We start from the raw sequence: 15,326 nt of genomic DNA on the forward strand, positions 1-15,326 counted from the left end.
ATTATACTATATCTCTTTTTCTTTCATCTACCCTAAGGTTTGGAAGCAGACATGCTGTTCTAGAAAAGCCACATCACAATTTTTCTCTAGCTGATTTGAAGCTATTGATGATGTTCTCATTATAGGGTTGATGGAAAGCTTTAGAAAAGTTACAGAAAAATGAGAAGGGAAAATAAGGGTAAATGCCAAAATCCTGTACAGGGATCAGAGAAGGCCTAACTCCAAGAATTTCCACTTTCATTATATTTTCATTTCATTGGTTCCATTTCAAATCTTCCTTTGCCATCCTTTCAAAAGCGCCTTTTATTTCTTTAAATATGTTAAGCAGACTTATTTTACATTCTGAAAGTCTGTTCCAAACTGCAGTCTGTGGGGAACTGATTCTATAGTGTGTTTTTTCTATTAACTCTTGCCAGCGGTGGCTTATTTCCTTAGGCATTTGGGGAGAGGGGAGTTCTTTGCTGTGAATTTGTGGTGCTTATGCTCTATTTGTGGGAACTCTTTACTATCTAGATTTAAACCGTGTTCTTCCAGAGAGGTTTCTGTTTCCTCCGACCAGAAACCAGGAGTGCTGCCAACCTAAGACCACGGCCAACTACACTTTCAACTTTGAGGTTTTTTCAGACCCTGTAAGTAGTGTGAATTCAAATTCAAAACCTGCCTTCAAGGAGGCTTATCGTTAGGAATTTTCATGGGAGACCTTTTTTTCCATTCCACTCCTAACCAAAAGCAAAGACACCATCCCCTCTCCACAGGTTTCTTCTAGTTCATTCACTAAATTTTTAATAATTTGGTGAACCGACTCCATGTGGGAGTTCTGCTTTGACCTCCTCAGCCTCAGGCCCTGTCTCCTCAGCCCCCTACACAGGGTCTGTTGAGATCCAGGCTCTAGCCACTGAAGATCAACAGATACCTCAGGGACAGATGTGGGCTTTAGGGGTCACTTACCCCTCACTATCTTCTCATTTCTGTCCTTTTCCTGCCATACTTTATTACTTCAAAAACAAATACATCATCTGCCATATTTAGGTTTACTTTGCTAAGATGAGCTTCTCTAAATATCTAGGGTTTTTTGTTTTGTTTTGTTTTGTTTTGTTTTTTACCCTAAAATTTGACTTTAATAAGGGAAAGAGGTTAGATACAACATTTGGAAAAGTTTAGGGCAACAGTGTTTGGAGGGCTCTGATGTGGAAATCATTGCATGTAAATTTTAGGCGATTGTGCTGATGCCCTCTGGCTGACTTTCCTGGGAAAGCCTTTGCCTCGTCCTTAGGTGGAGAAAAGAAGGGAGTGGGGTTTTGCTTTTTGGTATGAGTAAGGGAGCCCAGGAAGAGAAAAGTGGTCTGTCATTCCCCCCCCCCCCGCCCCGCCAATACTCTAAGTATGAAACTATATATAATGTACAATCTCCGGCAGTATTTCTGTTTGTTTCAGCCTTTTCAGACTTGATGCCATGGCCATGGAAACACCAGTTCCACACAACAAATCTGGTTCTGGTCCCTGGCCTCCACACAGATCCCTTTGATCTCACATACATCAAACTCTCAGCTCCAGGTCCTTTTGTGTTTCTATTGCCTTGCACGTGTGTTCTTTGGCATGCCACAGAAAGATACATCTTGCTTTATTATATTATGCTGTTTTCTTAAATTTTCTATATGGTTGGAGCCAAGGTAAGTACAAACTTAGGTGAATACATGAACTTGACCAGAAATCAACATTGAATATGTTTTTAAAATAGAACTTTCAAGGGTGCCTGTGTGGCTTAGTCAGTTAAGTGTCTGCCTTCAGCTCAGGTCATGATTCTAGGGTTCTGGGATGCAGCTGCACCTTGGGCTACCTGCCCATTGAGGAGTCTGCCTCTCCCTTTGCCCTTCCCTCTGCTCAAGCTCTCTCTCTCTCTCTTTCTCTTCCACTCTCAAATAAATAATTCTTTTTAAAAAAATAAACAATAAAAATGAAATAGAATTTTCAGGTCAATTTTATAGACAGTTTTAGGAATCATATGTGTTTTTTTGTAAAACATTAGCATCTTGAGTCAGTGGCCAATGGTATCCTGTTAATAAGACAGAATGTTGACATGAGTTTAATTTTAGTATAATTAACATATAGCATAGTTTCATGTGTAAATATAGTGATTCTACAATTCTACACATTACTCAGTGCTCATCATGCTAAATGTACTCTTAATCCCCTTTATATATTTCACCCATTCCCCCACTCACCTCCCCTCTAGCAACCACCAGTTTGTTCTCCAGTTAAGAGTCTGTCTTTTTGATTGTCTCTTTTTCCATTGTTCATGTCTTGTTTCTTAAATTCTACATATGAGTGAAATCACATGGTATGTTTTTTTCTCACTGACTTACTTCACTTAGCATTACATCCTCTAGATCCATCCACGTTGTCACAAATTTGAGAGATCTCATTTTTAAGACCGAGTAAAAAAAAAAAAAAAAAAAAAAAAAAAAAAAAGGCCGAGTAATATTCCAGTGTGTGTGTGTGTGTGCGCGTGTATATATATATCTCTATGGACGAACACTTGGGTTGCTTCCATATCTTGGTACTGTAAATAATGCTGTAATAAACAGGGGAGCACATATCTTTTTGAATTAGTGTTTTCATTTTCTCTAAGTAAATACCTAGCAGTGGAATTACTGGATCATATGGTAGTTCTATTTTTAGTTTTTTGAGGAACCTCCATGCTATTTTCCACAGTAGCTACACCAATTTGCATTCCCACCAATAGTGCACAAGGGTTCAATTTTCTTTACTTCACCAATACTTGTTATTTCTTATGTTTTTTACTTTAGCCAACCTGATAGGTGTATAGAGAACAATAATTTAATAGATAAAGATCATCTTTATCCAGTTTACTAGAGATGAAGGTCTCTATAGTTCCCCATGATATACAGGAGCCAAAGAGCTAGAAACCAAAGACCAGGGCAGAACCCAGTGATGATATCAAGACATCACTATCTAGTAAGAACGTGGGTCCAGAAGCTACAAAGTAAAGGCAAAGAAGGGAGAAAACAGCCACATCTTGGTGACTGAGATCCAGGAGGTAGGGTGCTCAGATCCATGGGCTCAACATCAGTGATCAGAAACAGGCCTGCACTCAGCGCTCCTCCAAGTGTGGTCTGCTGGCCAGTGCTGGTCCTCAAACTGTCACAGGTCTGCTATGCACTAAGAAGTTATGCCAGAGTTTAAATCAACTATTTCACCAAGCAAGCTTTTCCTGATGAAATAAGGAGTACATGCACTTACATTCTGGTAAAATTTCCTTACCCCCCCCCCCCCCCCCCCCAATAACAAACAGTTGTTTGACTATCCACATTGAAATCACTGCTTTAGATAATCCCTGCTTTGGCCAGAGATGGCCTTAGATGGTAACAAGAAGTAGATCTAGGATCCTGAAGATCTAGGAAAAAACCAAAAACCTGACTGTAGCTTGTTAAGAAGAAACGAAAGGACTAAAGACTACATATGAACACAAGTAACATTCCCACTGGAATAAATTCAAGAATTTATTATACTAAACAATACTAAAAATGACCTTAAGTATTAGAAAAGAAATCAAACAGTATTACTACCACATGTTAACAACCAAATAATAGGTAATTTCAACCTCTAAAATTGTCAGAAGTTTTAATTATTTCTGCATTCTAATTTTATGTCAGTACACACTATACTGGCTAAATGTAGGGGGGGGCATATTATAATCTTTACAATACTTACTTAACTTTATTTTTTTTTTTTTAATTTTTTATTTATTTATGATAGTCACAGAGAGAGAGAGAGAGGCAGAGACACAGGCAGAGGGAGAAGCAGGCTCCATGCACCGGGAGCCTGACGTGGGATTCGATCCTGGGTCTCCAGGATCGCGCCCTGGGCCAAAGGCAGGCGCTAAACTGCTGCGCCACCCAGGGATCCCCTTACTTAACTTTATATAATTATACTTAAGTATATCCTTTAGTAAGATATTATTTATTTCTTGATATATGTACATGCTTTTGTTCCATGTAACCACATCCATGGCACATGGCTTCAACCAATGAACTTTGAAAATCAATTCAGAATGCAAAAGGTGAGCTATGCTAAAGTCAAACTAGCCTCATTATCTATTATTAGAGACTCTGCTCAACAATAAAGGTTTTTAAAATCAGGAAATATTCTAGAACAGGTTTGCCACCAAAATTTTCATTTTTAAGATGATGTTCAAGACTTGCACAATACCTACAGCTCTGTAACAATATCAAGTCTTCATTATTATAGTACGTGTGCAGAATCATAGTCCAGAAGAAAATATCCTTAATAATTTTTATAATGTTTTTTATGCAGGCAGAATACAAGGTATATATACATATAACCTCTCATTCCAAAATATATTTGAGACTGAAATCTATTAATGTATTTTGTGTTTTTAAAGTGATGGTTGAAACAAAATAAGTTAATAAAAACACATCCAATTACCTTCAATATTTTATTTCCAAAGCAATAAAGCTAATTGTGCTTTTAATTTATTCTATAATATATTTTAATACAATACATAGTTGATAGCTTTAAAATAGTTACTAGCTCATTTACTCATTCTAGAATAATTCTCAAACACCAGCCATGTACCTGTAACTGCCACATACTATTTCACAACCATTAAATAGTACTATCCAGTTGCAAAAAATTTTATCAAGATTTCTGCATCAGATGATACAGAAATAGGCGCTTCCAAAAATTCTATGCTCAACTTTTTTCAAAATGTGTTTCTTTTTTATCTGATTTTGAGAATGGATAGTTCAAGGTTTGCTCCACTGTCAATATGCAACCCCCACTATCAAAATTTCACAACCAAATATCTTGCATCATTATTGCACACACCTGCCAACACCTACAGAAGGAAAAGTAAAGGCTGTAAACTCTACAGAAATACCAATAATTTATGTGCCAATGTTATCATTATTATCATCCATCTTCCCAAAAGCTGTTACAAATGACAAAGAAATACTAAGTAATTTCTGCAGTTCTGAACAATGACACCAAAGAGCGAGTATAATTACTTTTCCTTAGTAAGGAAAAGCCTTAGTTAATGCATAAATACCAAAAACACACATCTTCCAAGCCTTAGTTAATGCATAAATACCAAAAACACATATCTTCCGGTTTAACCACAAACATATCAGGTTTGTTTGGAGTTCCACTGTATTTGGGAAAGATGCGTAAATGGTTGGTAACAGTTTAAAGGCTTTAGAATGAAGCCCATGTTTGTCTGTGGCCCCAAACCTTCACTGAAAATTGGCTGATCAGAGCAGGTGTGCCTTAGAGCAGCTGGATGTAATGGAAAGCTCAAGTGTCAAGAGTTGGGGATTGGTACAAGTCTATCATTAACTAACTGTGAGTCTTGGAAAAATCATTTAGCTATTCAAGACTTTGGTTTCTAATCCATAGGACTGGCCCACGTGACCTGTAAGGACCCTTCAGCTCTCACATTCTATAATTCTGATTCTATGGCATGTTTAGTAATTGAAGGTAGACCCTCCACCATTCACTGAGCAGAAGAAACCCTCTAGTCTTCTGATTAGGGTCCATGTATTCTTATACTAGGTTAAACGGCAAGAGCATGTCGAAATAAGAATCAGAACACAAGGATTTATCATCTTTTGTGAACCACATTCTTATCCACAATGCTCAGCAACAAGGCTTAGAGTGCTAAACATTTTGATGCAATAATGACAATGCAGTTCATCAAACAAGGCCAAGCTCAGTGGTTTCCAGGAAACCGAAAAGAGAAAGAATGTGGAAAGAAATAGCAGAGACTTCAAATGATGAAAAAAATGAATGAAGTTCAAACTGAGAATCAAAAGAGACACAATAAAGACCTAAAAAGGGTGGTCAATGCATTTAGAATGATTGGAACCATGGAAAGCTTCTGCTAACAATACTAACAAAACATCTTTGAGAATATTTTATCACTAAAGCAGTTCATGAGATGAGATCAAATTGATGATTCTTTCTTGGAAAATGAAAAAACTAAAATTGAATTCTTCTGATTTGTGAAATCTAGATTATTATGCAACTTCATTAAAAGCATTTTTACCTAATTCTAGTAGTTAAAGATGTTCTTTATTTGAAAAATAATTCCCTTAGTCTTATTACCACAATGGAACACTCAATACCTCTGAAAAATTAAACTGAAAATGAATTATTACTTTATTTAAATTAGTCAAAAAGACTATTGCTACATTAAAGGGTTAAATTATATATAAATAAAACAATGAAATAATAAAATTACTTCAATTATGAATTTCTTTCTTTAGGAATAAAGGCAATTCAATAGAAAGTAAAAAATAATAGAACAAATAATAGAACTAAGCTATTAATATTTATAATCTATTTCCCCTCAGATTTTGTCAGTATATATACATATATATGTATATATGTATGTATGTGTTACATAGTTAGAGTTGATACTTACAATCTATCTAGAATTTTTATTTTTTTTGTTTTGGATCACACATTTCCAACTAAAAGTCCTTTATTGACAAAATCCATATACTTGTCATTTTTATTATCCTACCATGGTATTAAATGGGTAAGACTGTATAAATTGCTTTGACATTCTATTTGAGAGCATTTAAGTTCTTTCTTACTTTGCTCAGTTTGGTTTTCCTTGGCTGTTATTTCTTCATAAATATTCCTAGAAGTGGAATTATGCAGGTCAAAATAAAAATAATGTCACAGCCATGGCTATAACAATTGACCAATTGCTTTTCAGGGGAAAAATAACCAATTTAAAAAACTGCCAATATCGGGGATCCCTGGGTGGCGCAGCGGTTTGGCGCCTGCCTTTGGCCCAGGGCGCGATCCTGGGGACCCAGGATCGAGTCCCACGTCGGGCTCCCGGTGCATGGAGCCTGCTTCTCCCTCTGCCTGTGTCTCTGCCTCTCTCTCTCTCTCTATCATAAATAAAAAAAATAAAAATAAATTAAAAAAAAAACTGCCAATATCTAGTTATTTACCCAAAAAATAAAAAAACACTAATTCAAAGGGATACATGCACCTCTATGTTTAAAGCAGCATTATTCACAACAGCCAAATTATGGAAACAGCCCAAGTGTCTACCAATAGAGGGATGGATAAAGAAGATGTGGTATGTATATGTATATGTATACACACACACACACACACACTGGGATATTATTCAGTCATAAAATAAAGAATGAAATCTTGCCATTTACAACAACATGGATGGATCTAGAGGGTATAATGCTAAGTGAAATAAGTCAGTCAGAGAAAGACAAATACCATATGATTTCACTCATATGTGGCATTTAAGAAACAAAACAAATAAACAAGAAAAAGAGAGAGAGAGAGAGAAACCAAGAAACAGGGTCTTAATTATTAAGAACAAACTGGTGGTTACTAGAGGGGTGGGGGGTGGAGTGATGGGCGAAATAGCTGATGGGGATTAAGGAGGATACTTGTGATGAACACCAGTTGTTGTATGAAAGTGTTAAATTACTACATTGCACACTTGAAACGAATACTTCACTGTATGTTAACTACACTGGAATTTAAATTTTTAAAAATTTTTTAACTAAAAAAATTTCTTCATCATAAAAATAAATAGCTAATAATTTGATAATGTTCAAATATTGCTGTCTCCACTTTCACACCACTCCCAATAGCATATAATTATATTGTATTTATCATTATCTTTGTTGGTCTGAATGTATATATTGTGCCTAAAGATTATTTGAATATTAATTTTATTTTATTGTTTTTTAAAGATTTTATTTATTTATTTATTTATTTATTTATTTATTTATTTATTTGAGACAGAGAAAGAGAGAGAGCACAGGTGGAGGGGAGGGCCAAAAGGAGAGGGAGAAGCAGACTCCTCACAGAGCAGGGAGCCTGAGTAGGGGCTCAATTCCAGGAATCAGGGATCACAACCCAGTTGGAAGGTAGATACAACCAACTGAGCCATCCATGTGCCCCTAACTATGAATTTTAATCTCTGGTAAGATTGAACATAATTCTTTATGATGACTCACTCTATTTTTGTAAGTGAATGAAGACAGTAATGATCCTTCATCTATATCAATGGTTTCCATATTTTGAAACATTGATTCTACTTACAAATGCAACAACATGTATTTTCTAGAAAGTCTGGATATAGAGAACAGTTATAAAAAGTGAATTTCCTTTTTTTTGCTTCCCTATCCATGCCATCCCTACTAAAAGTAATCACTGTTTAAGATTTGTTATATATTGCCCCTGGATTTTTCTATAACTTGTTTTAAAAATAAAAATGGAATCCTATTGACTATTATCTTAAGCAACAGGATCTTTTCCCTGAATACTGTATCACAGACATCTTTCCAAGATATATAGATCTACCTCATTCTTTTAATAGCTGTCTGCTATTCTATTCTATTCTATTCTATTCTATTCTATTCTATTCTATTCTATTCTATGTTTATAATAATAAGTTGAGAAACCAGATTGAAAAAGGGCAAGGAGGTCCCTGCTAATACCTGAGGCAGCCATGTTATGTTTGTCTCCTTTCTCCATTTCAAGTATGGTCTCACAGTTACCACCAATTCTCTTGTTTCCATGGTCCTGCATTGCAATCACCCGACCTCTCCACACCCCTGTTTCAACTCTGGACCCATTTCCTCCATTCTTGGTGGACTGCCAAGGGAGGTTAGAGGAGACCCAAGCCCCACTGGCTGGCTCCAGGTCACAGCTAGGGTTTCCAACCTTAGCGGGGTTGTCTTCACTGTTCACCATTGCTTTTCTCTCCCCATTGTGTCTATTCCAATCCTTCCCCATCCTGTTTCAAGGCCCATCCCCATTCTGCCCTCTCATTCCAATCATATGGTTTGATCTCTAATCAAATGACTAGTTAGAGAACATGAAGGTATGACCTCTCTCACCTTCTCTTCAGCTCCAAACCTGCCTTTCTAGGCCTATACTTCTCTCCTTTCAACCGTAATCAGTAAAAGGGCATCTTGATTCTTTTCTAAGCTTACCCCTCCATCTTCAATCTCATCCTCTCTGTTATATCCTTCCCTTGTTATCATAGAAACAACCATATGTAAGTTCCATCTTAATAATGTTAATAATAAAAATAACAATTATAAACATTTGTATAGCATTTAAAATGTGCCAAACTCTGTTCAATGCACTTTACATATATGTTAACTAATTTAATCTTCATAACAGGCTGTAAGGTAGGTAACTATAACTATCCCATTCTACCAATCAAAGAACTAAAGCAGAGAGGTCAAGAGACCTGTCTAAGGTCACACAGCTAGGAAGTACAGAGTTGAGATTCAAACCCAAGCAGGCTACTCCAGTGTCTGGCTCTTAACCACTATGTCCCATGTATAGAAGTTTACGTAACAGAACTACAACCCAGGGAGGTAATACAAGGCAGAGTAGGTTTCAAAGAGTGAATGGGCAGAGAAGCCTGTAGAGCACCTAAAACAACAGAAAGTGACTCTCTGAGCTAGACAGGAAAATCAGGGGATAAGTACCAGGGACATCATATGGCAAATGATGGAGAGGTCTGTGGGGTTTGTCTTGTGCTGTCTATTCTATGAATACAGCTATTTTTATTTTCTCTTGATTCTATCATCTCAAATTCTCTCCATACAAGTAGTTAGCTGGACAGAGGAACTCTTATAGTCAAAGCCAAAACTGCTAACCCCATGGGAACCAACCAGGCAAGAGATGAGTGACTCAGCACAATTCCTAACATGTGTGAAGAGCTCAAAGTGCAGCACCTTCACACATCTGCCGTACACAAGCTGCCTGCCTGTGCTGGAGGTGACCGAAACTATCCAGCCACTCTTTTGATACTTAAACCCTCTCTATTCACTCCAGCCTGGAAGATCTTGTCCCACACACACCAATCCCACTCAGATAATTTTAACTCTTCCTTAGTATTTACCATAAATTGTCTCTTCATGGCCTCCCAATCACCATGCTTTTCCTAAGCTAGCAAAGATTAAACTAATACTTCAAATGATAGTCCTTTAAATATCTTTGGAAAGGGAACATGGTGTGATTTTTCTGCCAAACCATCCCCTTCTTCCCCACAACACACACACACACACCCCTCTTCTTTATCAAGCTAAATCAATACACTCAGTCCCACCAACAATCCTTCATATGACCTGGTTTTAAATCTCTTCCTCATCCTTGTCTCTCTACTATTCACATGAGATCCACTCTACTATCCAAATAAGATCTACTATCCATACAAGATCCTTACCTCTCCCATAATATGTAGTATAGCAGATACATTATATTGCTGACTCATAGTGAGCAAATCCTAAAGATCTGTTTCACATATGCTACTTCTAGCAGCCATGGCTCATCTTTCCTCTATTTATGCAGTTGGTATTCATGACTCCTGTCTGCCCACTAAAGTTCATACTACTTTTGTGAGCCTCAATCTCATTTCATTGTGTTACTCTCCCAAGCTCCTAATAGCTGGATCCACTGACACCAGCAATACCATTACCACCTTCAGACTAATCCAGATCCCACTTCCTCAATCAATCTTGAGCAAGGCAAATGTGCATTCACAGCCTCAGCCTACATCTGAAACACAGAATTAGGTCACTTTTCCAGGGGTACTTGGGTTGCTCAGTCAGTTAAGCATCTGCCTTTGGCTCAGGTCATGAGCTCCCATCGCATCAGTCTCCCTGCTTAGCAAGGAGTCTGCTTCTCCCTCAGCCCCTCACCACCCACCCCCACCCCACTTATGCTCACTCTCTCAAATAAATAAAATCTTTTTCTTAAAAAAGTCACTTTTCCAGCTTTTACTGACAAAAATCAACCCTGAATTCAGGTGGTTCCAGGACTAACCCTAAGGGCTCTTACATTGCCCCTTCCCCCACTCTTTCCCTAGTGCATCCCTAAAATTGAGTATGAATTTTATCCCTAAATCACCAATTCAAAGGCCACAGATTATTGCTTTCACCCAAATCATTGACCTTGAAACAATGTTCCATTGTAATAGGAAGAGTAAGACAAAACTGCAAAATTACCCATTTTCCGAGATATCATTCAGAAAACATATTCTTTGGTCTATAGGTAGCAGGCTAATTTTTTTCTATATGTGAAAGACAATCTCACATTCTCCTAAAAAGTGTTACTGAACTTCCAAAAGTAACTTTCAATAGAATATTTAAATCAATTAATACCAAACAGATGGTAAGCACACATACTATGCTTCAGATACTACAAATAACATCATTTTTTACCAAAAATATGCCAACAATCACAGGCAAAAGTACAGAGGCCATCTAGCCCCTTCCTTGATTTCAAATAAGAAAACCAAGTCTCTAAGAGACTAAGTGACTTATTAAAGGTGACAGATCGGGATCCCTGGGTGGTGCAGCGGTTTGGCGCCTGCCTTTGGCCCAGGGCGTGATCCTGGAGACCCTGGATCGAATCCCACGTTGGGCTCCCGGTGCATGGAGCCTGCTTCTCCCTCTGCCTGTGTCTCTGCCTCTCTCTCTCTCTCTCTCTCTGTGACTATCATAAATAAATTTTTTTAAAAATTAAAAAAAATAAATAAATAAAGGTGACAGATCAGGCCACTGATAAGCTTGAAACAAGGACTCAGTCTTCCAGATTCCCAATCCATAGAAATCTTTAAGGTACAATGGGCTTTACAAAGTTTGAAACAGACACAGTATCTACCCTAAGAAGTACACACATATAGTAAGTACACCATGTGATCCATAGAACATTATGAAATGCTAAGCAATTAAGACATAAAGATGATACAGATCAACACTCATATGCCTTTACCAGTTTCTCCAAGTGTTGACTATAAAACAAAAAAGTTGTTAAAAGCTAATCATTTAATCCTCTCTCTTCTACTTAATAGCTACATAAGCTTGAGGAAGTTACTCAACCTTTATTTCTTCATCTGGCAAATAAGGATAGTAGTGTTTACCTCACACAGTGCTTACAAAGACTACATAAATTAGTAAATTACGAAGTACTTGGAATAGTACCTGCCACTGCAGGCACACACTGCTCTTCTTTACTTATGTGTTATTCTTTTCCACTTAGATAACAATCAACTCTTGATATTTATCATATCTCTGTAAGTCTAGCCAACTTTCACATGACACTGGAAAAAAAATATGAGATTTCCTAAAGGTTTTGAGTCAAAAATTAAATAACAGTAGAGACATGGGAGAAAATAATGGATACATGTCCAAGGCATAAGACAAATGTTCAGAAATCAGGAGAACTTGACACCTGGGTGGCTCAGTGGTTGAGCATCTGCCTTCAGCTCAGGTCATGATCCCGGGGTCCTGGGATCAAGTCCCACATCAGGCTCCCCACAGGGAGCCTGCTTCTCCCTCTGCCTGTGTCTCTGCCTCTCTCTGTGTGTCTCTAATGAATAAATAAATAAAATCTTAAAAAAAAATCATGAGAACTGAATATGGAGAATGACAGGCTTTGCCTGCCTTGGATGGACAGTTATGGGCGAGAAATGTAACGGTTTTCAAAACCAGTCAAGCCACAGACATTTTATTTATCACATCAAGTTTGCAACACCCCATCACCACCACCACAACTATCACCAAGAGCCTCTTTACACTCCCTAACCATTCTTACTTCCTCTACTTCTTCCCCGTATTAACAGATTCAAGGAGAAAAAAAAAAACCCAGAAAACAAAAATGTAGGTTTCCCTGAAATATAATCCCCATTTAATCTCCCATGAATTATAAAGAGAAGCACAATGCATTATTCCCCTTCCATCTGCTGCCTGACAAGCTTTAGGTAGACCTGGCTTATCTGGCTTATCTACACTCTGAGTCAGTGCTGCTATCCATGGCTGGCAAATGGTTAAGAGCAATTCAGCTGCACATGATCAGAAGGGGTGAAAAATCTTAGTGGGGATCAGTGTGCACTTTTGGAGAACTCTAAAGGAGATCAGAATTTAATCAAAGTCACTTACCTGATGCTTACACCCATGCAACATCATATAAAATGGAATAATGAGAGAAGAGACTGACCAGGTTTAAGTGGCTAGACAGGAGGTGACAGGAGGGTGATAGAAGCAAGGACAAAAAGGAGAAGATTTTCAGAGCCATAAAGAACTGTGGCAAGATATGACAGCAAATTAGACATACTGGTTAAAACTTAATGAGGCTTGAAGATCACCCAAGATAATAGGATTTAGTAGGAGACAGAAAGTAGATACTGCTGGCAATTATGACAAGACCAGCCCTGGGAGAGAGGATGTAGGTAGAATCACAAGTTTAGCCTTGTCATATTTAATTTTAGGTAAAAGCCAAGAATCCAGTTGGAAGCATCCTCTGGGTAGCTGGAAAATCATAACATTATGGAGCATTTCTAGTAGGTTCAGAATATCAGCCAGCTCACAATTTCATTGATTTAAGAGCTTTCTCTCATTAGCAATAATATGTCTTTAAATGACAAGCACTTAAAAACATGAAATAGGCACAAGGAGGATTTAGAATGTATTAAAATTGAGTAACATTATATTATGAATTATGAACAAAAAGTGGGAGCATTTAAGCTGTAAGTTCAACATACAAAGATGATTTTACTGAGAATAACTACCAATTTTTTCCATTAAAAAAAAAAACATTGATGTCACTGTCAGGCAGTGAATATTAGGAGTATGGATCATTATTCTGACCTCAGGTAGTATTTCACGGGTTTATTATATAACATAAAGAAAGTACAATACTACTTTAAGTTCTATGAATCAAATTTTTAGCTTTTATTCAAATTCTCACTGACAAATCCCCATGTCAGTTTTCTTGACGGACTTAAATATAGAAGCAGTCATAAAACAGTCAAAGGAAACTGGAAACATTTTTTTAAGACAATCACTGCTTATAAAGTTGAAATAAAAAGACATACCACACTTTCCTTCAGCTTCCTTAGTTTATCATCTATCTCTCTCAGCCGGTTTTGCTGATCCCGTTGCTCTTTGGTGTTCCGAAGCACCTTTTCTCCTGGTGTTATTTCCATATTTCTATCATCAACATTAAGGTCAGGTTCCTAATTAAAAAAAAAAAAATTCATGCACAGGCTGAAAATGTAGTATCCTACACCACTGCAAAGCAATTGAGCTTTGAAGACTGGTTTTGTTTCTCAAACAGTATTTCTTCCCTTCTGAATGACATTCATAATTCTCCAGATTCCTCCTGTTTGAGGGGGAAAGGTCCAACTGTACACGAAACAAGTAGGAAAATAAACTCAGTCATCCAGAAAGCAAGACATTAGAGTGAAAAGAACAGTGGCCAGGAAGCAGCATCTGGGCTCTGGTCGCCGCTCTGGACTTAAAGCTTAAGATCTTGGGCAAATCACGCTTTCTCTGGACTCCAAGTCTATCATATATAAATGACAAGAAAAAAGTCCTGCCTGTCCTTGCTATAAGAGACCAAGGTTTAATAGCAAACCGTACTTGGTAAAGTCAGGAGTTTTGAATCCTGGCTTTACCAGGTTCCTGACTAAGATAGCCATAGGGAAATCAGACCCTGTCTGAGTTTCAGTTTCATCATCTGCAAAATGATAATGATATCTAGTGCCTAACACATGTGAAAAGAATAAGAACTACAGGGGTGCCTGGGTAGCTCAGTGATTGAGCATCTGCCTTCAGCTTGGGGCATGGTCCCAGGGCCCTGGGATCAAGTCCCGCATCAGGCTCCCCTCAAGGAGCCTGTTTCTCCCTCAGCCTGGGTCTCTGCCTCTCTCTCTTTGTGTCTCTCATGAATAAATAAATAAAATCTTAAAAAGAAAAAAAAAAAAAGAATAAAAACTACATAGCGAAAGTTTATCAGCAATATTTGAAAGGACAGAACCATAATCTCCCAAAGTTAATATTATTTCTAAGTGATAAAAATGAGTATTTCTTGACAATTAAGTTGGCCTTATATCTCTAACTAAACTTCCCACTTCTCTCCCACAGATCTCCTACTCTGTGTTGCCAAGCAGGGGCCTGACACAAATGTCATGTTTGAAGTTGCTCAAACCAGAATCCTCCCCCATTCTCACACCTTACAGATGACTGGTTGCCAAGAAGAGTCACCATCTCATCTTCTAATAGCTCTTCATCGAGGCCCTCCTCTTTGTCACTCCCTCGTCATTCCCCTGAACCAGTGGTTTCCAAAGCCCCATGTGCTTCAGACTTAGCCACAGAGCCTGGGAACATCTTCAAAGGCCCCACCCCCACATTGGACATTCTGACTCAATGGGGGACCACCATTGAGTCAGACGGACCACCAGATGGACCAACCATCTGACCACCAGATGGACAACT

The 15,326-nt window shown here is 37.8% G+C and overlaps 1 protein-coding gene across 8 annotated transcripts in view; it reads right to left on the reverse strand.

Annotated features, from left to right (window-relative positions):
* FSIP1 (fibrous sheath interacting protein 1) overlaps positions 1-15,326 on the reverse strand; it is a 194,615-nt gene that overhangs the window by 117,957 nt on the left and 61,332 nt on the right. For all 8 annotated transcript variants that reach the window (XR_005381501.1, XR_005381500.1, XR_005381498.1 and 5 more), the window contains exon 10: positions 13,925-14,065. Coding sequence is in view for 1 of the 8 variants with exons in the window: in XM_038580016.1 (XP_038435944.1) it covers positions 13,925-14,065 (141 nt within the window). In the remaining 7 variants the exon portion in view is untranslated. The remainder of the gene's footprint in view (positions 1-13,924; positions 14,066-15,326) is intronic.

The sequence above is a fragment of the Canis lupus genome, chromosome 30 (genome assembly GCF_011100685.1).
Source record: "Canis lupus familiaris isolate Mischka breed German Shepherd chromosome 30, alternate assembly UU_Cfam_GSD_1.0, whole genome shotgun sequence".
In the NCBI taxonomy this organism is placed as follows: Eukaryota; Metazoa; Chordata; class Mammalia; order Carnivora; family Canidae; genus Canis; species Canis lupus.